Below are 20,939 nucleotides of genomic sequence, written 5' to 3'. Positions count from 1 at the left end.
CAACGGCTCGCATTCACGCGTGGCCCCGTTAGCCTGGGCCGGAGGGTCTGGTGTGAGGACGACCACCTTCGCCCTCCGGGCGTTCGTTAAGGCTGTCCTCCGCATGCAGAGCCCAGAGCGCAGCAACGCCAAGGCTAATTGTACTTGAAGTTTCATTATTTGATAAGCGGCTTTTATTTCCAAGACACAACTTCAAAGCCAACCAAAGTGGCTTGTGCACAGAGACGTGTGTGTGTGTGCGCGCAGGGACCTCACATGGTGTGAGTGAGGCCCTGAGTGCCTGTCTGAGAACCCCAGGACCACCTAGAGGTGGACGCTTGGCGCGGCCTGAGCCCTGTAACCAGAGGGCGCCAGGGGGACGGGCAGGAGGGTGTTGGTTCCGCGGCCACGACCCCCACGGTTCTGGTCCCAGCCACAGAATGAAGAAACCTCCCGCCGGCGTGATGAGTGATGCCCAGTCGTGGGCACGCTTTGTCACAGGACTGTCCTCCGGAAGGAGGAACCGGGTGCTGTCCAGCGGCCGTGGCCTGGGTAGGCACCACAGCACCCGGTTACGCCGGAGGGTGGGAGCCCCTCTGCCGAAATGCTGGCTGGGAGCCTGCCACGTGGTTAGTCACCCGCGGCGGTGGGCCAAGCTCTTTCCGTCCCAGTGTCAACCCTTGTAACCGGGGAGGAAGCAGTGATTCTCCGCGCTGGCGCCACGGTCAGAAGCCCCGACCCAGCCCTCCCCGTGGGGCCTGCCCGGCAGGGACCCCGTCTGTGCAGAGTCCCGAGCTCCTGGCCATCTCCCGTGCATCCGGGGCTCCGAGCCACCGGATAGATCAGCCGCACTGGAGGCCTTCTCCTGGGCTGTGTCCTGTGTCCCCGTGCGGCTAACCTCGCTGTGACCAGCAGCCCACCTCTAGAGGAAGCCACGGCAGTGGGCGGGCTTCTCTGGAGAGCGACGGTGGCTGCGCCTTTCCCGCGGTGGACAACCTCCCCCGCCCTGCGGCCCGTCTTCTCCACGAGGTACGTCACGTGCGCTCGGCAGCCTCCTTCTGGAACGATCCGTGGGGCTCGTGTGTGTGGTGCCATGTTTCTCTGGGCATCAGGGCTGCCGGTCCCGCCGGTCCCAGTCGGGAGGCGGTGCCGGGTCCACAGCTTGGGGGTGCCGACAGCCCCCGTGTGGGGCCGTTCCTGAGGCGGTGCCGGGCCCTGACGAGAAAGCCGTCGGGTCCCCCGAGGAAGGAGCTGTCTCTCGCCGTCTTCTGCTGGGGAAGGACTTCAGGGCTCTCGAAGCTCGGAGACTGGTAAGCTCAGTAGGGTGTGTTAGAACAGGTGGGTGTGATCTCCGCCCCTTGCTGTCCTCTCCAGGTGGAAACGTGCTAGAGACAGTAACAGGTTACTCCCAGGGGCCCTTCTGTCGCCCGCTTCCCTCTGCTTCACACCCACGCGGCTCCTTGGAGGCGCCTGCCCAGCCCTGACCATGGTGACCTCGCCTGGCAGCCGCACCCGAAGCCCCCGGGGCTGTTAGAGCTGCGTTTTGCAAGCTCGGGGCTTTCCCTAGTCCAAGATTGCTGAACTGGTTCCGGGAGGGCTGAGCTTTCCCAAGGCTGTAATCCCAGATCAGGAACAGACAGCTTCTCAAATATCCCGGCAGGTGGACCTTCCCAGAGATTGGTGTCCGTTGGGTTGGGGGGTGGGAATGGGGTGGCACTCAGGCCCTGGGGTTCCCGCCCAGAAAGAGACCACAGAGGGCAGTGGGCTGTCCTAGCCGATGGGAGTAGGGGACAGCTAGGACGGGGAGGGGTGTTCTCGGGTCTGACCCTGACCTGCGGCGGCTCCTCCCCCTTGGATCTTCCCAGTTTTCAGCAGAACGTCCTAAAATGTCATCGTGGGAGTCTTAGCAGGGACCTGTAGACTTCACACCTGGCTCTCAATGAACGCAGCTCAACCAGAAAATGAGGTTATTTTCAAGTCGGTTATAGACGTAGTTGTTTCTTTTCAGAGGGTTTTCTTTTTTATGTGCGTGTAACGTAAACCCAAGTGAAACACTAGAGCAGCTGCCCTGGGGTGTCTGAAGGAGCCCGAGTTTCCTCTCAGGCCCGTGGATAAGCGAGTACCACCCCGCAGGTGAGGAGGGACCAGCCGTGCCACGGGGCGACCCCGAGCCACAGCGATCGGAGGGCCTCCCTTCTCTAGCCGGGTCACCTTGTCATTAACCGTGAATTCACTTGACGTTTTGTTTGTGAAAGCTGATGTGTTTCCTCCGAGGGCCTGGGTCCACACGGCCCCCGTGTCGTCTTGTAAGGTGGTGCTCAAGTCAACTGCAGGGCGATGAAGACCTTGACCCCCTCAGATGGGAACGCGCCCTCCGAGCCCAGTTCTGGCACTTTCTGGCACCAGTGCAGGCGGTTTGCCTCTCCCGGCTGACGTCAGAGTGACCGGCAGGAAGAAAGAGGGACAGAGGGGGTGCGGGCAGACCCTGCTTTGTGACCTATAGTCTCTGTCCTGAAGCCCCGGCGAGAGACCGTCTGTCCTGCCACCGATGGTCCGGGACCACTTGGGGGTGGCACATACACCCGGCTGTGCCCCCCGCTCCATCCAGGAAGTGACCCCTGCGGAAATCCCCACAGCACCACCCGTCACGGTGCCCTGGGAAACAGGTCGGTGCCAGCCGTCGACAGGAAGCTCTCGGTCACTGGGAGCCTTCAGACCAGCCCGAGGTTCTCTGGGGCTCCCCGACTGGGCCACGCCGTCAGGGGGACGCCTGGGGGAGCCGCACACCTTTCCCGGACCCGCCTGCAGCAGGTGGGTGGAGGTCTCGCTGGCCGGTCTGTGGGTGGCAGGTGGAGGCATGGCGGGGGGGACCTCCCACGGGCAGTCAGTGGCAGCTTTGGCCGTGTTCTCCATCATCTGTCCTGTTCGGGGTTGAGATCTTATTGGACTCTCAACCGAGCCCGCTTACAAAGAAATTTAAAACGGCTCTCTGGAGGCTGTCCGTCTCTAGAACCTTCGCGAATACCTTTGGACCTTGTTCAGATTGGCAGATTGTCCCGTGACACAGTACAGCGTTACGTGGCCAGCCGCCCCATGGTTGACCCTGTGCCCCGCGAGCGCCCTACCAGTGTCTCCCGCGTGGCCCCCTTGCTGCGGCCGCTCCCGCCGCTGAGCCAGCGCAGAGGACGCTACAGGAGGCCTGGGCTGCCGTGACATTCTCGCTGCAGCTTTCGCTTGAAGACACCAGCTCTGAGCCCTTCCGGGGTCGTTACACACTGAAGGAAGCCCCAGGATGACAGCCACGGGCTCCGTCACGGGCACCGCCGTGAGAGGGCCACGCCAAGCCTGCCCACGGAGGTCCTGGGACAGGCCTCCGTCTGTGAAGACGTGTACCGGGTTAAAATCCTTACCGTGAGGTGTGAAAACGCCCTGTGCGGCTCCGGTGGTGGGCGTAGCACGTTCAGCGTTATGTGGCTTTTCTGAGTGTGTTCACGTTTGCCTCGAATGACGTTTGTTTTCCTGGCATGTTGCATCCTACCCCCCCCCCACCACCGCCAGCTCCTGCGGCCACCGCGTGTGACCTGTTTAGGATGGAGGGGGCCGTGTGGCCGGGGAACCTGCAGTGCGTGTTTAGCGGGGCATCCACAGGCCACCTGGGCCAAACTGTACTTTCCAGAACCCTGGGCCCCCTTGTGGTTTTGCTGTGGATGAAGCGTGCCTGTCTCGTGCCCGTCCTTCGCCTCCGTAACCCCGGCCTGTCCCCGCTGGCCCTTGGTCCTGCGGGGTGCTGGCTCCCCTGGCAGGAACGCCTCGTACGGCCGGGGCTCCCCCCACGGCACACCGCCATCTTCACCCCTGCCCTTCCACGGGCACACTTGCTGCCTGGATGGGAGGTGAGTGGGCAGCTGGGTGACCACATTGAACCTCTGGTGTCCAGGCAGAAAAGGCGATGTGGGTCACATTAGTGCGAATAGAAATAATGACCCCACCCCCCACCCCAAAAAACGAAACTAGCCTTTTGTTTTCATTCTGTGATTTCATAAAGCATCAACCTTGACCCCAGAAAGCTTGGAAACAGGTACTGTGCATTTAGGAACTGAGTCGGTTTGGTAAGTCGGATTTTTAAACCCCGCCGGCAGGGATATTACGAACGTAGAGGTTCCTCGAGGGCGTGTGTGTGGCCAAGGGGACCAGACCCTCCAGGCCTGCCCACGTGGGCGAGGGCCAGAGCCCCTCGGACACCCAGGGCCGTGTGCACCTGCCGCCCTCACGGCCGGGCGGGCCTCCCGCCTCCTAGCAGGAGGGCACGGCTCCTGGATTCCAAGGGTGGGTGTCAGGTGGACTTCACCCTCTGCCCGCAAGGCCTTTTCTTCATTCAGGTTGACAGCATTTATTTATTCGAGAACAGTAACGTAACATAGAAGTGGTTCAGAAAATTTGAACTACGTGGAATTTTCCCCGCATGGCACAGTTGTCCGGAGCCTCGGCACAGAGATGCCTACGTTCAGGTTGTATGTTTCCCCTTGGCTTCGGGGCTTTTAAAAATAGGAATGATGGCACCCGGCTGGCTTAGTCGAGAACACGACTCTTGACTTGGGGGTTGGGAGTTCCAGGCCCACGCTGGGCAAGGAGACTGCTTAAATATAAAATCTTTTAAAAAAAAATACAAACAGTGCCCATCAAGCAGTTTAATCTGGTTGTGACTGGAGCGGATGTAATCTGGACGAATTTGGTGCCATCGAGAGAGGGCTCCTGGGGACAAGGCCATGGGCTGCAGGGCTCGGGACCCATGACAAGCTGGTGCCGGACCGACAGACAGAGCCCCACCTCCCGAGCCCTGCAGGGAGAAGCCGGAGCAGGGGAGGGCAGGCCCGAGGGCAGAGTGAACGAGAGGTAGCGCTGTGGGGCCTCCGCCTCCGGTCCCACTAGGGCTGCCGCATGCCAGCCAGGATGCCACTGTCCCACCTTTGGTGCAGTGTCTCCAGTGGGGTGTTCGGGGGGAGCACCCAGGTCACTCCCAAGGGATGCAGGTAGAACATGGCTGAGGCCCGTGTGTCCCTCCCTGTATTTTTCCTGCTTGCACACTTAGGCCAAGTGGACAGAGGATGGTGTGCTCCTGCCTTTGACATTAGGCGGCTCCTTTCTGCAGGCTCAGGACCCCACACGGTGCTTTCGCTCTCTTCCTGCGACCCTGTGCGTCCCAGCTCTGGCCCCCCGGCTTCCGTGACTCGCCTGTCACGTGCAGCTCCCAGGAGCGTCCCCACGGGCAGGCCGAGGGACGAAGGCAGCACTCCCACCGACGGGCCCCTGGTGGGAGGCCGCGTCCACGAGGAAAGGTCACGAACAGTCCAGCTGACACCTCTTACTCTGACCCGGTGTGGCGAGAACCAGGAGGTCAGCTTCTGTGGCTGCAAGGCTGAAGGTGGGAAATCAAAGTGATGTCGGCCTCAGACGGAATCAAGCGCCCCGGGAGCCCTCTGCTTTGTCGGCCAGCTGTGGCGGCCGGTGAGCGTGTGCCCGCTTGTGCTGCGGCGGCTTTGAGCTGGCGGGCAACGCACAGCTCCGTGGCCGGCCCCGCTGACCTCAGGCCAGTGAGACACCCCTTACTCGGACTCACAGACATGGGGGAGCAGTGCCGTGAAGCATGTCCCGGGCACCCGGGAGGAAGCCGTGTCGGCCGTGGCCAGCCAAGGAGGTGGCCGGAGGGAGGGGACAGGGCCCGAGAAGCAGGAGCAGTCAGCGTGGCAGGAGCCCCCGGGGACAGGTGACGGACGGCCACAAAAGGGTCCCGGTGGAGATGCGTGGGCAGCAGCCCCGTGGAGTCCCTCACGTGGAACCCGGCCGACGGCGTTTCCAGGGAATTTGGGGGGCGCCCGGGGTCCCAGCAGAGGCGGCGTCACGGATCCCCCCGGGACCGTGCCCGTGGCAGGCGTGTGGCCCCGGCCGTGAGTCGAGGGTCTCCCTGGTCATCACCAGGCAGGATAGCTGGGGCTGGACGGAACGCTAGTGACCCCAGGACCTTTCTTGGAAATTGTTTTAAACAGAGCCCTGACAGGTTTGTTTCCCTTTGCGTCTGTAGCCACTAGCGAGTTCAAACCTAAACCTGGGTTATCCCGGCTCCTGCATCAGGGTGCTGCGTGCTGTGCTGGGATCGGGTGGCTGCGTGAGCTGTGCTCCAGCTGACCCTGAGGGTCCGCCTTCTCTGCCGGGCTCTCTGAGGGCTGGAAGTTTGCTCTTTCCCTGGGCGTCCTCGAACCCGGTTGCCTGTACCTGGGTAGCCGCCCCACCGTGATCAGGAGTCTCCGGGCTTGGTTGGGCCTCTCCCGGCAGAGGTGACCTCTGAGGCCCGGCCCGGAAGGGTTTCCAGCTCCAGTTTGGGAGCTGCCTGGTGAGGCCCGGACCCTCCTGGCTTTCCCGGGGACGCTCCCGTTCAGCTGGGGACGACTCACCCCAGAGTGTTGGTCACCTACCCAGGCCGCTGCCCAGACCTCCAGGGAGTCAGCCCGATGTGCTGCGGCTGCTGACCCCCACCCCGCCCTTCGGACTCACCTGTGTGCTCCTAGGAAAGAGCCAGAATACAGAAGGTCTGCAGCCTTGCAGTCTCCGGCCGACCCCCAAGCCCAGGTCTCCGGAGGAGGACAGCATTCTTGCCAGGGTTGTCCAGAATCGAGGGGGATGGAGGTAAGAAAGTCCCTGGGGCTTGGGAGGACTCGTTCGATTGCACAGTTTATTTGTAGGAAGGTTGGCGGGTCCTTTCCCAGGTGGATTTGACTCTAGCCGACCCCACCCCCCAGTCTGTTGGGGCTCTATGCTCGGACCTTGGATGTGGGCGCACGCACCCCTGGAAGGGTGTGGCCTCTCTTGAACTTGATGGGATCTAAATTTGGACTCAGCTTTAACATTAGCTGCTTGGCTAAGCCATGGCATGTTTGGGGTTATTTTTAAGCCCTTCTGGAAATTTTGTTCTTCCCAGAAAGGTCTGAACCAGCCGTCCCAGGAGAACCTACGAACAGGCCCCCAAGTCCTCTCTCGGACCCTGGCAGCATGTGGGTGGCAGGCACTCGGGCAGAGAGGCCCAGAAACGGCCAGGCCTTTCCTCCAGCCTCATTAGAACAGTTTTGACGTGTTAATGCTGCTTCGGAAGGTGCGGGAAGCGTTCCTGGCCCCGTCTCACACAGGAACCACGACGCAGATGATGTCGTGACCCCAGAGTATTTTTAGCTCCCTTCTCGCTCTTGGCCTGGGCCTGCGGGGACGTTGGGGACTCACGGGGACCTGGGACTGATACGGACCTTCCAGGCAGTACAGTCCACTTTCTGTGTTTATTTAAAAGAAACAACAACAAAAAACAGCCCAGGCCCTGCCTTCTCAGAAGCCTGATGTGTAGCTCCTGCGGGTCAGCTCGGGTGAGGTGCTCGGCCGCGCCAGGGCTTGTGACCCGCGACTCTGCCCGAGCAGATGGCGTTCATTACGACCTCCGCCGGAGCCGCCTCCCCTGGGGACCGTCCCCAACTGCTCTCCACCCCCCTCGGCAGTGGTACTTGATGTAGGAAGGAACCTCTGGTCTCTGTGCCTCCAGGTTTTATTCTTCCCACGTTCCCGCCCGCAGCCGTCACCCCCAGGGCACATGCTGAGCCCCTGAGGCCCCCAGCTCCCCGAGTCCATCGGTCTGGAGACAGACCTTTGGCAGAAGACCGAAGGGAACGGGAAGCTAGGTCATACGCGGAGAAGGTGATGCCGCCATCCCCCATGGTCTTCCGGACCTTGCCACCACCCTTCAGAGGTAGGACCCAGGGCCCCTCCCCAGGAGCTGGGGTACAGTGAGGGTGATGCTCTGGGGGCCTCCCGGCAGACTCCGCAGCCAGGCCCAGGGACCTGCCGGGACTCCCCCAGGCTCTGTCCCCACTGCAAAGTCCTGAGCTCTAAGCAGAGGGCTGGGGCTTTAAGGCACTAAAGTTGGGGGGGGCGTGCTCACAGCAACAGCCCCGCACTGGTCTCCCTCAGGTCCTGGGCCCCCCTCTGCCCCCCTGGCTGTTCGTCTTCTCCCCGCTTTCCGTCAGTTCCCTCCAGGTCCCAGCGATGCCTCCCAGAAGCCACAACCCAGGCCTGGGGCCATATCTATGCCGGGCCTTTTGGGGTCTGGGATCCCACAGCCCAGCCTGGTGTCCGATTACAAGGAACCTTCCACCCTGTTTGCTTGGGGCGGGGCGGGGCGGGGCGGGGGGGCGAATACTCTGCAACCTGCACTGTGTTTCGTTTTTTACAGTTTTTGTTAGCCCCCCCCGTTTCAGAGCCACCCCCTTGCTTGCCTGCTTCCAGGTGACCATGCTCCTCGGCTGTTGCAACCAGAGGTTTCTCTCCCCGCAGGCCCAGGGGCCCCCTGCTAGTGAAGCCGGCACCGGCCAACATGGGAGCACACGGAAGGATTTCAGAGGCGGGAAGCAAAGTCTGACAGAAGTAAGCAGGGACAGTTGACCCCCGGGCAGCCGGCCCCCCACGGCCTCAACACTTGTTGGAACGAGTTGTCAACACCCCGGGCCCCTTGTGTCAGAACACCAAGGGTGACGGCAGGCAGAGGTGGTGTCGGGGACACAGCGTGAAGGCCTGAGGACAGGAAAGCCGTGAGTGTGAGAAGGCCCCACTCTGGGGGTGAGTGGGGGGTGGCGGTGGGGAGATGGGCACAGGGGTGGGGCCCCAGGAAGCCGCCAGCCGCCGTCCGGGCTGGGCCCGAGGACCCTCCGCAGGGGCCGGGGTGAGGGGGCAGGACGCCGGGCCGACAGCGCCGGGCTGTGGGCCCCCGTCTAATTGCCCTCCTCCCGCCAGCGGCCGGGGGACGAGCCCGCCTTGGACGGCTTGCGCGCGCTCAGCTTCCTCCTCAGCGAGGAGAACGTGTCGCCCAGGACCCGGCGCAGCCCCGAGCCGTCTCGGCCGCAGCGCGGGTCCTGCCTGGGGGCCGGGAGCCGCCCCGTGAACATCTCCCACCCCGCCAGGGCCGCCACGGCGCCGTCCACCTGCGCCACCTCCTCCTCCGTCACCTCCCGCTCCAGGGCCCGGATGCAGCGCTCCAGCCACCGTCCGTGCTCCCTGATGGCGTCCACGGCGGGGCCGCACCCAGGCGGGCCGTCCGGGACGGCCGGGGAGCCCAGCCCCTCCTCGGGCTCCGGCTCGGGGCCCGCGGAGAAGGTGTGGCTCCACGTGTCGGGGGTCGGGGGCTCCGACCCGCTGTCGCAGCTCAGGCCCGAGTCGGCGCTGCAGGGCGGAGTCTCGTCCGAGGCGGACGGCGCCCCTGCATCCACGTCGGGCCGCGACCCGGCTCGAGTCCAGGCGTAAAGTCTCTGTGAGGGAGAGAGACACGGGCTGGGTGTCCTGGGCCCCGTCCCTTACCTCGTCCACACGCTGCCGGCCCCCGTGCCCGCCAGGCGCCGTGTGGGGCCAGCTCCGGGGCACTTAAATTCTACCGAGTGTGCACTTGACCTCAGGCTGCCTTCACACCAATAAATACCCAAAACTCCTCACCTTGTCCGTTTCCACTTCGTTGTACCCTGGCTTCCGCGCTGGCGGACGCGCGCCACCCCCCCCCCCCCCGCCCGCCGTGTACTAGGACGGGAGACACCACCACCACAGACCACGCCTCTGTCCCCAGCAGGCGTGCACCGGCACAGAGCGCTCCCGGCCGGCCCCTCTCCCACCCCCAGGTCACCTCCCAGAGAGTCCCCAGGAGCTGTCCCCGCGGCCCCGTCCTCCTCCACCAACTCGCAGGGGAGGCGCCACCCAGAGGCACAGCAGCTCCGGGGCGGAAGGTTGTGCCCAAAGACCAAGCCCCGGAAGGACGCGTGTGCCGAGCACCCAGCTACCGCCAGAGCCGAGTCTCCCTTCGCCTGGCCGTCGCCGCCCCGGCAGCACGCTCGCCCCACCCCACCGCCGTGAGGACCCTCAGCGGGGCTGCCTGTGGGCTCCCCGCTCCAGGCGGGCAGGCCACGTCCTGGGGGCAGCTTGGGGGGTCCTCCAAAACGGGGTCCCCGAGCCGCAGCACCCCTGGGAGCCTGTGACACAAGCAGGCCCTCCCCGTCCAGGGGCTGCCTGGCCAAGAAGCACACCCCCCCCCCCACCTCCCCGGAGCGTTTGCACCCCCCTCCCCCCCCAGCCACCCCGTCGCGGCCCGGGCTGCCTGCCTCCGGGGTTTTTCCCAGAACCGCAAACAGCTTCTGGCTTAAAACTTTGGTTTTCAAATTAGGCCAAAGCTCTTCGGTGGAGAGGCCTTGATAAACACCACCGGCCTCTGGAGGCTGAACTCAGAATCAAGTTGGAGTCCGCCGAGCGGGCTTCCCGCCGCGGAGGCTCCGCCCACAGGGCCCGCGCCGCGCCCCCGGCAGCTCCTCCAGCCGACAGCAGAGGGCAGCAGCGCCCGCGGCTCGCCCCAAACCCGGCAGGGCAGGACAGGACCGAGTCCGGAGCGTGGCTGCCCCCTGCCAGGCCCGCTCGGGTCTCCCCCCGCACGGACCCCAACCACCGGAGCCGGCGGCCCCGGCCGACGCAGGGGTGGCGTGGGTGGGCGCGCCCAGCACCCACCCACCGTTCAGAGCTGGTATTTACCATCCTTGCCTGAGAGGAGCCGTCCACCCCTTGTCCCCCCTGCGCCCCGACGGCCACGGCCACCGTTGCTGGGTGCGCGCCACGGGCCAGGGTCGGGCGCCACACGCTGCCCAGCAGAGCAGGAAGGTGCCTACCGGCAGGCACGCGGGTCTGTCTGCTCCCCTGGGGCTCTCACACCCGGGACCCAACTGTCCTCTGCTCTCGGACTCTCGCGCGGGCCCCCAGACCAGGCGCTGGCCTGCTGCGGTCCCTGTCCCGGGGCCCCCCCTCAGAGCCGCTCACCTTGTACCTGTCGATGAGCTTGAAGCCCAGGACGTGCTGCAGCTTCCGCAGACAGATGGGACAGAGGTCCAGGGGTCGCCGCAGGGCCTCCTCCAGGCTGAGCGCCCCCTGCATGATGCAGCCCAGCCAGCGGCAGCTCCCCAGGCCCAGCAGGTGACAGAGCTCGTGGCAGGTGACCTGCGGGGGAAGGCCCGCCACTGACCTCGCAGCCGATCCCCGGGACGCCCCAGGCAGCCCCAGAGGGGCCTAAGGCCACCGGGAAGCGGTCCATCAGCCCTCCGCGTCCCGGTCCTGACTGCACAGGGCACAGGGGCATCAGACACCGGTTCAAATCTCTGCCGCTGCCCAGCCGAGTGACCTTAGGCAAAGGTCTTGGCAGCTCGGCCTTGGTTCCTACGCTCTCTACAGGGAAGCAGGGTCGTCCCGGTGAGGGCGGGACAGGGGACTCAGCGGCTGCCTGCTCACACCCCCGTGTCTGATCGCACATCCTTGGCACATTCCCCGAACTGGCCAGAGCCCCCAGTGCTTCTGCCCACTTCCTCCCTCCGCCTGTGCGGTGACCCCCGCACCCTGGCCTCCAGGCCCACCTTGCAGCACTGGGCCAGCCCCAGGGCGCTGAAGCACAGTGTCTGGCCCGGGTCCTGCACTGGTGTCTCAGGGCCGTCGGCTGCCGCCTGGACCGGGGCTGCCTCCGAGGCGCCAGGCCCCGGCTGCAGGAGCTCCCCCGAGAAACGGGCAAAGCTGCAAACGCCCACTTCTGGGGAGAGGTGGAGACACACGGGCTCGCGGGTCACCTCACCCGGGGGGCGCAGGAGCAGAGCCCCCCCCCACCCCACCCCTCAGGACGCACGGCTCCTGCAGGCCGGCCCCCCGGCAGCAGCCCAGGGCTGAGCAGGAAGGGCACGGCCGCACGTTCGGGGGCAGCGGTTTCTGTCCGCGTGCGCGCATCGTCTTCCCCGGGACGGGCCCCGCAAGCTCGGCCGAGGCAAGGACCCGGGGCGGGGGCTGCCGGGGCGGGGGCTCACCGTGCCCTGGCAGGAACTTGCCGAACGTGAAGCTCCAGGCCTCGCAGGGGTACAGGTCAGACAGCGTGAGGCCCAGCACACACAGCGCGTCGCCCGGCTTGCTGCTCTTCAGGAAAGACAGGATCCCGTCTGTGGGGACAGAGGAGCCACAGGGCTCAGTGCAATCATGAGGGTCCCCAGAAAGAAGAGGCAGAGGGTCAGAGAGGTCTGAAGGTGCTGTGGTGGGTGGACAGAGACACGGGGCTCGGGGACCACGCCTGCAGCAGGACAGTGTCCTGAAGGCAGGGGACAAAGGCAGGGCCAGGAAGGTCCATGGCCAGGAGAGGGTCTCAGAGTGACACACCTGCAGCCTGGGACACAGAAAGGGACATGCTACCGTTAGAAGGACACCTGTCCCAGCCAAGACCTCCCTGTCAACCCTGAAACCTCAGTGCCAGCAGCTCCTGTCACACGCGTTGGGGATGGAGACCAGCCCTCCCGCCGAAGATAAACCAGATAAGCTGAGTGAAATACAAAACACGGCTTCTTAAAGCATCCAAGGTGGGAGCGGAGTTGGCCACAGGGGACCAAGCGCGTCTTGGGAGGCAAAGCAAGCTCTTCTACGTCTGATGACAACGGCAACTGGGTCACGGGGGTGCTCGTCCAGGCTCACGGGACCATTACACGCAAAACAGAGAATGTCAGTGCATGTGAATTATGCCTCGGTAAACAGGATTTTAAAAAAAAACAAAAACCCGAAACCTGATGACAACTTAGATCCAGGGAGAGAACTGAAGCAGACTAGCTGAGACTGAGCCCCTTCAGAGATGAGGGAGGGTGGCAGACCCCGCTCCCAGGACCACGGACGGCCCAGAAAAGCTGTGTACCCACAGGGGCCTGGCAGAGGAAAAGCAGAGCCCCGCCCCCGGCACGAACCCAGCACGAATCACATCACCCCAGGCCACTAGATCTCCAAAGAGGTAAACTAAGTTTCCAAGTAGTGTGTCCAGCTAACGAGAAAAAACACCAAGACAGAAAGAACGGAAAGACCACGAGTTGGCCACCAGCACGCGCCAGACGGCGGAACCGGAAAGCACCTGTGTTTGTGGCTGTCGACACTGAACTTAAATCTTAGCGGGAAACTGGTATTTTTAAGAAGTGACACTGCTGGGGGCACCTGGGTGGCTCCCTCGGTTGAGCGCCTGACGTCGGCTCAGGTCATGATCTCACGGTTCGTGAGTTCGAGCCCCGCGTGGGGCTCGGCGTGGGCAGCCTGTCAGTGTAGAGCCCGCTTCACATCCCCTGTCCCCCTCTCTCTGCCCCTCCCCCACTGGTGTGCACCTGTTGTCTCAAAAAATAAAAATAAGAAACGTTAAAAAAATATAGATTGCCATTTGAGAGAGAACCCACCAGAAACGGCAGAAATGGAAAGGGGAGAACTAAAATTAGGAACTCGACGTACGGGCTTCACAGCCCAAGGAGAGAAAAGGCACAGAGGGGGAGCAGGGGGGCCCTGCGTGGGGCTGGAGGAGGGGCCGGAGGGGTTTCCGCCAGCCACGGCTGGGCCACGGGGGCCCTCCAGCCCCAGCGCCATCCAAAGTGCCCAGTCCACTCCTGGGGCCTCCCTCGACCGGAGTCCGGGTGCCCCGCACATCAGAGCGCCTAAGGCCCATCTGTGCCCCGCGACCCGGCCGCTCTCCAGCTGCCAGTGACCTGGGGGCTGGGGGGGGCTGGACACGTGCAGGACAAAAGTCTAGAGGGGTGCCTTACAAGGCGGCAGGCGCCCGAGAAGGGCTTGCCTCCCCCACCCGTCATGCCCTGGGGTCCCCAGCGCACGCTGGGAGGGTCGTCTGGCCTCCAGACGGGGAAGGAGGCTGGTTTTAGCCTTGCTCTTCAAAAGCCTGGGGAATAGAGGTCCTCCCCCCGCAAAGAAACGGGGCAAGGATTCCTTCCTCCCGCCTTCTGCCTCGTGGAAAGGGCCCGCGCCCTCCCCCCCCCCCCCCCGCGCCCATCACCCACCCGTGTGGAGCTGGAGCCTGTCGGAGTCCTGGCTGGGACGTGAGGAGCAGTGTATGGACGCGGCCGCCACCGAGGGCAGGCACCGGACCTGCAAGCCCAGGAAGAAGGCCTCCGTGCAGTCGCGCAGGTACTCCAGCAGAGCGCCACCCGCCGGGCCCTCGCTCAGATCTGGGGGCGGGACGGCCCGTCAGCCGCCCCGCCCCCACCTGCGCCCCCCCCCCCCCCCCCCCCCCGCCGGCCGCGGCGGCCACCGGGCGCGGGAGGCCACCGTGGACCCGCCTTCACGGAAAGGAGAAAGCCGCAAGAAAGGGCAACGCGCCGATGAGAGGGGTCTGGAAGGTGGGGAGCCCCTCAGGGAGGGGCAGGGGGGGCCCGGCCGGCGCCCAGAGTCCCCGAGGCTGAGGCTGGCCGGATGGCAGGAGCAGAGCGGGACACGGGAGGCGTGCGGGCGAGACGCCCCCGGGGCAGCCGCACCAGACTGCTGCAGGAGGACAGCCCCGGGGCGGGCAGCTGGCTGGCAAGGCAGAGCCCCAGGCCGCCTCAGGCCCCAAAACGCACATTAACAAGCGCCCACGCGTCTGCTCGTGAGGGCCTCGCAAGCGCCGGTGAGCTGCCGGCAGGGGACAGAACGAAGCGGACGGCTTGGGCGCTGTTTGCCGGACACAGCTCGAGCCAGGGGCGGCCGACGGGCCGCAAGGGGTTGGAGAACGAGGGTGGCCGCAGGCCTCTGGCCCCCTCAGCTCTGCTCGGGCCTGGTGGTCCTCCGCAAAGCCAGGCGCCACCCTCTCGGCCCTCACCGCGCGGACAGCCGGCCAGGCCCCTCGTCCGCCCCAGCCCTGGCCCAGCAGGCCTCGCGGAGAACCCTTACCCTCGCCAGGCCCGACCGGCCTCCCCAGCACGGCCTCGGGCTCAACTAGGCCTGAGTTCAAACCCCACCTGTGCCCATGGCCAGCTCGGCGTCCGGGGCAGGTCAGGGCTGGGAGGAACGCAGTCTCTGGACGGCCCCCGGCACAGCGCCTGGGGCGGCACACCCCACGCGCAACAGGGGAGGGGTGACGCGGCCGCAAAGGCCCCACGGCCCCCGGCTTCCGGAGCGGTGTCTGAGCCGGGCGGGCGGAGAGCCGGGTCCCAGCGGGGGCCTCCCCGCCCGGCCCGGAGCCCAGACACCCTGCCTTGTGCGAGACTCAGACTCCGGCTCCCCAGCGGGGCGCGGCTGGCCCCACGATGCCCACCCGCTGCGGGCCCGGCGCCCCAGGGTACGCGGCCCCCCACCTCGTACCGATGGGCTGCAGGTAGATGTGCTTCCGGGCAGGGCTCTGCCTCCGGGGCGGCAGGGAGGCGTGGAAGGTCTGGAAGTCCTCGGGGGCCTCGGGACGGCTGAGGAGCCAGTCGAAGGCCGTGTGGATGAGCAGCGTGCAGAAGAGGGTCCTCTGGGGGTTGTAGGCCTCGGCCAGGAACAGCCTCTCCGCAGGGGTGAAGGCAGACGCGTAGAGACGCCGCAGGGCCGGGTCGCTGGACACCAGCGCCTCCTTCAGGGCCCGCGGGCCGAAGCTGAACTCCTGGGCCGGCCTGCACTGCAGCATGGCGGGCCCGGCCGCTCCGGGGAGCCCCCGCTGTTGCCCATGAACCCCACGGGGGACAGCCACGATCTCTTCCGGAGCCTTCCTGCGGGCCGATCAGAACCGCCGAAGGCTCCCCACAGCCGGACGCTGAGCCAAGGGCCCCTCCCGGTGTCGGGCCTCCTCGGTGACCACAGGGGGTGGCTCGGACGCCTCCAGGCCTGGCAGCGCCCTGGGGAGGGGGATACGCACACTGAGAACAGGGGCCCGGTCTCTGAGGCAGGAGGAGCAGAAGGGCGTTTTCTCTGGCCGCTGCACAGGCACCAGCGCCCAGCTCAGGGAAGGGTCCTACACCCCCACCCCCAGTGGGGAGCTTGTTTCCATGGAGCCCCAGTGCCCACTCCCACGGACTCGCCCTCAGATGGGAGGGGGCACCCGGGAAGGACAGCTATGCCACTGTTGTGGGAGCCCCTGCAAAGCCCGAGGGGGCACCCCCAAGAAGGCAACCAGCTGTTCCTGTCCTTTTGTGATGGCCAAGTGCAGCCCATCGCCAGGGGCCCCACAGCGCCTCCTTGTCCCACCTATAAGCCCTCCTCGCGGGGCCCCGCCTGCCTGAGGACGAGCACCAGACCCCTGACTCGCCAGGCCAGCTGGAAGCAGGCGAGAGCACGTGGGAGACAGGCAGCCCCCAGATCCAGAAGGTTCCCAGCACACGTGCCAACCACAGAAGGCTATAAATAGGGAGATGTGACCGTGCAACAAAGAGCGCTTTGAGGGCTGGGACAGACCGGCGGGAGAGGACACGCCTGGGGGGGGGGGGTGGGGGACAGACGGGTCCAGAGAACCGGACAAAGTCAGTTCACAAAGTGGAGTTTTCCTTCCGCATTACAGGGAAGACTAAGAGGTCCGTGCCCCTCAGAGACGACGCCCCCTCGGCCACCATACGCACCCCAAAAAGCTAGGCCACCACCAGCAGATGAGTAGAGCAGGGAGGTCACGAGGAAAGAAGCCAGAAGCCGGAGAAAAGGCACACAAGTAACAGAGAACAAGGCGAACCAGAAGAACAGCGGATGGTAGCGTCTTCATTTAGAGCCAAGCCTGCTCTTCAGGGTGGGGGTGGGGTGGGGGTGGGGCGGGGCGAGGAGAGACCGGCCCGGCCGAGGGGTGGGGGTCCTAGCTGCAAACACAGCACCGCGGGCAGAGTGAGGACCTGAGCCCCACTCCCTGCAGCTGACCCCGAGTTGAAACGTAAAAGTTCCGAGCGCTCACACGGACACATACGTGTGTGTGTGTGTGTGTGTGTGTGTGTGTGTGTGTGTGTGTGTGTGTGTGCGCGCGCGCGCACCCGTGTAAATACACATGCGCAGGGGCGCCTGAGTGTCTCAGTCGGTTAAGCGTCCGACTTCGGCTCAGGTCACGATCTCACAGTCCGAGAGTTCAAGCCCCGCGTCGGGCTCTGTGCTGACGGCTCAGAGCCTGGAGCCTGCTTCGGATTCTGTGTCTCCCTCTCTCTCTGCCCCTCCCCTGCTCATGCTCTGTCTCTCTCTGTCTCAAAAATAAATAAACGTTAAAAAAACAAAATTTAAATATACATGCGCACGTACATATACATGCATCCAAATTCCGTCATCCATACGTTTTCCTCTGGAAAATTATATCGAGTTTTTCCAGAGGAAATTACGTACACACAGGCGGATGTATACACAGATATATTCCCCAGAGTTACGAGGGAGGGTGGGGGCTGGGCCTGAATGCCCGCAGAGAGCTCTAGGCTTTCCTTTCTGCACATCCTTCTCACAAATCTAAGCTGCCGGTGCGGTGCAATCCCACCTCCTCCAGACTTAGTATATTACCAGCATCTTCCCAAATCCTTACACATTCTATTGTAAAAATGCCGTTTTTAACGGCTTCCCAAAAACACCATGATGAACATCTTCCTACCAAAGTCTGAGTTTCTCTTTCCCCAGGACAGATGCCCAGAAGAAAAGATACCACGTGGGGGTGGTTAAGGGGGTCCCGATCTGCACCGCCCACCCGCTTTCCAGAAAGGTCATGACAACTTACAACCCCAACAGCCGCTGACGTTCTAACTAGTCAGCAGCAAATAAAAACCACCAAAGGTGGGGGCTCCTGGGTCGCTCATTCGGTTGAGCGTCTGACTCTCGACTTGGGCTCAGGTCGTGGTCCCGGGGTCGCGGGATCGAGCCTCACGTCGGGCTCTGGGCCCGGTCCCCATCACGCGGAGCCCCGCCTCTCAGGAGCCCCTGTCCAGGCCCCAGTCCGCACCACCAGACCCGGGCAACACCGGGAGTTTGCACCAGGATGAAGAATGGGGCCTGGGCTGTAGGGGGAAAAAACATCCGATGCAAACCCATGGGCCAACTCTTGGGGGGGACGGGGCCACGGCGGGAGGGGGGCAGGTTCTCCAAGAGGCCAGAAAACGTGTGGAGGACCTAGCGAGGACAGACCCTGTGCACCACAGGGACCCAGGAGAGAACATCTGCACTTCCGAATGGGGCCCGGGAGGGACACATACACCGGCAAGTTCCTTCTGTCCTTGGCTCCCTCGTTCCCTCGGCAGTCCCCGAGCACCTGCTCATCCGTGGTGCTTGGCCGACCCCCCTGGACTAAACAGGCACAGGTCTCTGACCTTAGGGAGCTTCGATTCTAGAAATGTGTAACAGACAATAAGAGGCGATAAAAATAAAAGTACATACTGTCTACACAGTGTGAGAAGGGGATCAAGGGCCTGGAAGAAAAGGCTAATCCTAACCCTAACCCTAACCCTGACATGGTGAGGTCCGAGCAGCCTGGAAGGTCTGGGGCGAGTGTCCCAAGCAGAGAAGCAGGTGCAAAGGACCCGTGGGTGGCTTCAGGGGCAGTGAGGAGACAGCATGGCGGGAGTGGGGGCGGGAAGACCGGCCACATCACGCAGCACAGGGAAGGCTGTGTCTACAACTCTGGCCTCATCCCGAGGGGGGGCCGGGGGGCCCGTGTGCGTACCACCCGTCTCGTCCCAGAGGCCAGGCGTCCAGCCTTCAGAGCGGGCTGTGAGCTCCTGGCGGTCCAGGCTCCCGGGGGCAGAGAGCCATTCAGGGAACCTTGACTCGGGAGCGCCCTCAATGCCAGCCCCGGCTCCGCGATCAACTTGGCCCTCTGCCCTTCCACCCCGTCGTGCCGCAGTGTCCCCCCCGGCCCGGCGGGCCTGGCGGCAGCTGCCCGCCTCACCCAGAGCACGGCTGCACGTAGCGGGGGGAGGAGAACCGCCGGGTCCCGCCCGGCTGCCGCCCTGAGCACCTGACCCCGTGGGCACCTCGCGGCCTATTTCTGGGCGGGGCTCCCGTGGCTCTGCGTCTGCGCCCTCGGCTCCCCCAGACCCGCGCGCGGCGCCCCCAGCTTGAGCAAGAGGCTTTCCCGCCAGCAGCCACCCCCAGACGGTCCCCTGAGCGGCCCAGCCGCATCGGGCTCACCAGGCTGAGAGCTGCCTAGAAACGGGTTCGGGACGCGCGGGAAGGTCTGTGTCACGGCCTTCACGGGTAGCCCCCACCGGCCCCGGTCAACACCCGCCCCCCACGCCCGCTCCCCTGCCCCCCAGCGCCTCAGTCCCGCAAACCCAAGATCGCTTTTGACCCAACACCTCGTCTGAACCCACGGCTGCCGGCCTTCACCCATCCCAGGAGCCAAGGACACGGGCTCAGAGAGGGGAAGCCACCTGCCCAGGGACACACAGCTACACGGACTCAGAGGAGGCGCTCCTGACCTCGGGTACACCGCCCCTCGCTCTGGGCCTCATCCACAGGGCCTCCTCCGCCCTCAAAGGGGCCTCCGGCAGCGTCGCTCCCGTGTCACCGTGTCACCCGTCGACTCCTCAGGGCCTCGAGCCGACACGCCCCCAGCCCGCCTCTCTGTGCCAGAAATTCCAGGGCCCTGCCACTCCTTCCCACGTGGGACCGGGAACCTCGGGCTCCCCTCGCCAACCCAAGAGAACCCAGTCACGCGGCACACGAGGGCCCCGGGGGCCAGAGGACTGGGACACACGGCCACTGTTTCCCAAGGAGGCTGGGGGGGCCCGGGGCGCAGCCCGTGCAGGCTCACCCCCGTGGCCCCTGCACCAGAAGGGCGGCAGGGGCCCCGGGAGCTTTCGCTCACGTCGGCACAGCTCTCAAGGCGCCCCAGGCCTGAAGTTAAAACTCAGACGCGTGCGACACGAGGACAGAATCCTGCCCCCATACAACCCTCCACACCCACACCTCTACGCCCCCACCCACAACACAACCCCGTTACAAACCCCACACCCACACCTATGCCCCCACTCACAACACAACCCCATAACAAACCCCCACACCCACCCCCCACACCCCTACACCCCCCCGCACCCACACCCTCCCGTAAAACCCCCACACACCCACCCCCCACTCTCCCCCACACACACCCTCCCATACAACCACCCCACACCCACCCGCAACACCCCTACACACCCCCGCACCCACACCCTCCCGTAAAAACCCCTCATACCACCCTCCACACCCCTACATCCCCCCACACAATCACACCACTATCCAGGGACAAACCCCCCACAAACACACGCCAACACACCCCCACACACCCTCCCATACAACCCCCCCATAGCACCCCCCACACCCTCCAATACAAACCCCTATACCCTTACACCCCCCCACAAACCCACATCCTCCCAAAAAACTCCTCCATACACCCCCCACACCCCTACATCCCCCCCCCACACACCACACCACTACCCAGGGACAAACCCCCCACACCCACACTCCCGTAAAACCCCCGCACACCCCCCACACACACACCCTCCCATACAACACCCCTACACCCACCCCCCCACCCCTACACCCCCCCACACCCACACCCTCCCATACAACCCCCCACACACCCAACACACACACACCCCAGTACAAACCCCCCCACCCCTACACCCCCCCACACCCACCCCCACACCCCTACACCCCCCCCACACACCCACCCCCACACCCCTACACCCCCCCACACACACCCATACCCTCCCATAAAACCCCCCATTCCACCCCCCACACCCCTACATCCCCCACACACACCATACCCACACCCCTACACCCCCCCACACACACACCCTCCCATACAACCCCCCCACACCCACCCCCCACCCCTACACCCCCCCCACACCCACACCCTCCCATACAACCCCCCACACCCCTACACCCCCCCCCACACACCACACCCCCAGTACAAACCCCCCACACCTACACCCCTACTCCCCCCACACCCTCCCATACAACCCCCCACACACCCAACACACACACACCCCAGTACAAACCCTCACACCCCATACCCCCAACCCCCCCTCCCACACACACCCACAGCCCACCCCACCCTACCCCCACACGCCCCTACACACACCCACACCGTCATGTGGTCTCTGGAAAAGCCACCTACTCGAGGAAACAGCAAATCACAGGTCAACAGTGTTATTGTGAGAACAATCTTAACCTCATGG

The 20,939-nt window shown here is 64.6% G+C and overlaps 1 protein-coding gene and 1 long non-coding RNA gene across 2 annotated transcripts; one reads left to right on the top strand and one right to left on the bottom strand.

Moving 5' to 3' along the window:
* The first annotated feature begins 7,678 nt into the window (after positions 1–7,678).
* LOC122234696 lies at positions 7,679–9,072 on the top strand. Its single transcript, XR_006212603.1, has 3 exons — positions 7,679–7,762; positions 8,347–8,600; positions 8,803–9,072. It is a non-coding gene; the product is annotated as an uncharacterized LOC122234696 (long non-coding RNA).
* AMZ1 (archaelysin family metallopeptidase 1) lies at positions 8,587–15,460 on the bottom strand. Its single transcript, XM_042972068.1, has 6 exons — positions 15,157–15,460; positions 13,878–14,045; positions 11,880–12,008; positions 11,442–11,611; positions 10,855–11,031; positions 8,587–9,314 (listed from the first exon to the last, which is right to left on the bottom strand). The coding sequence occupies exons 1-6, from the start codon at positions 15,458–15,460 to the stop codon at positions 8,781–8,783; spliced, it is 1,482 nt and encodes a 493-aa protein (XP_042828002.1). The 3' UTR covers positions 8,587–8,780.
* Between the last annotated feature and the right edge of the window lie 5,479 nt (positions 15,461–20,939).

This window comes from Panthera tigris, chromosome E3, assembly GCF_018350195.1.
Source record: "Panthera tigris isolate Pti1 chromosome E3, P.tigris_Pti1_mat1.1, whole genome shotgun sequence".
Classification (NCBI taxonomy): domain Eukaryota; kingdom Metazoa; phylum Chordata; class Mammalia; order Carnivora; family Felidae; genus Panthera; species Panthera tigris.
The sequence above is the reverse complement of the archived record's forward strand: the minus strand, read 5'-3'. Positions and strand labels throughout refer to the sequence as shown.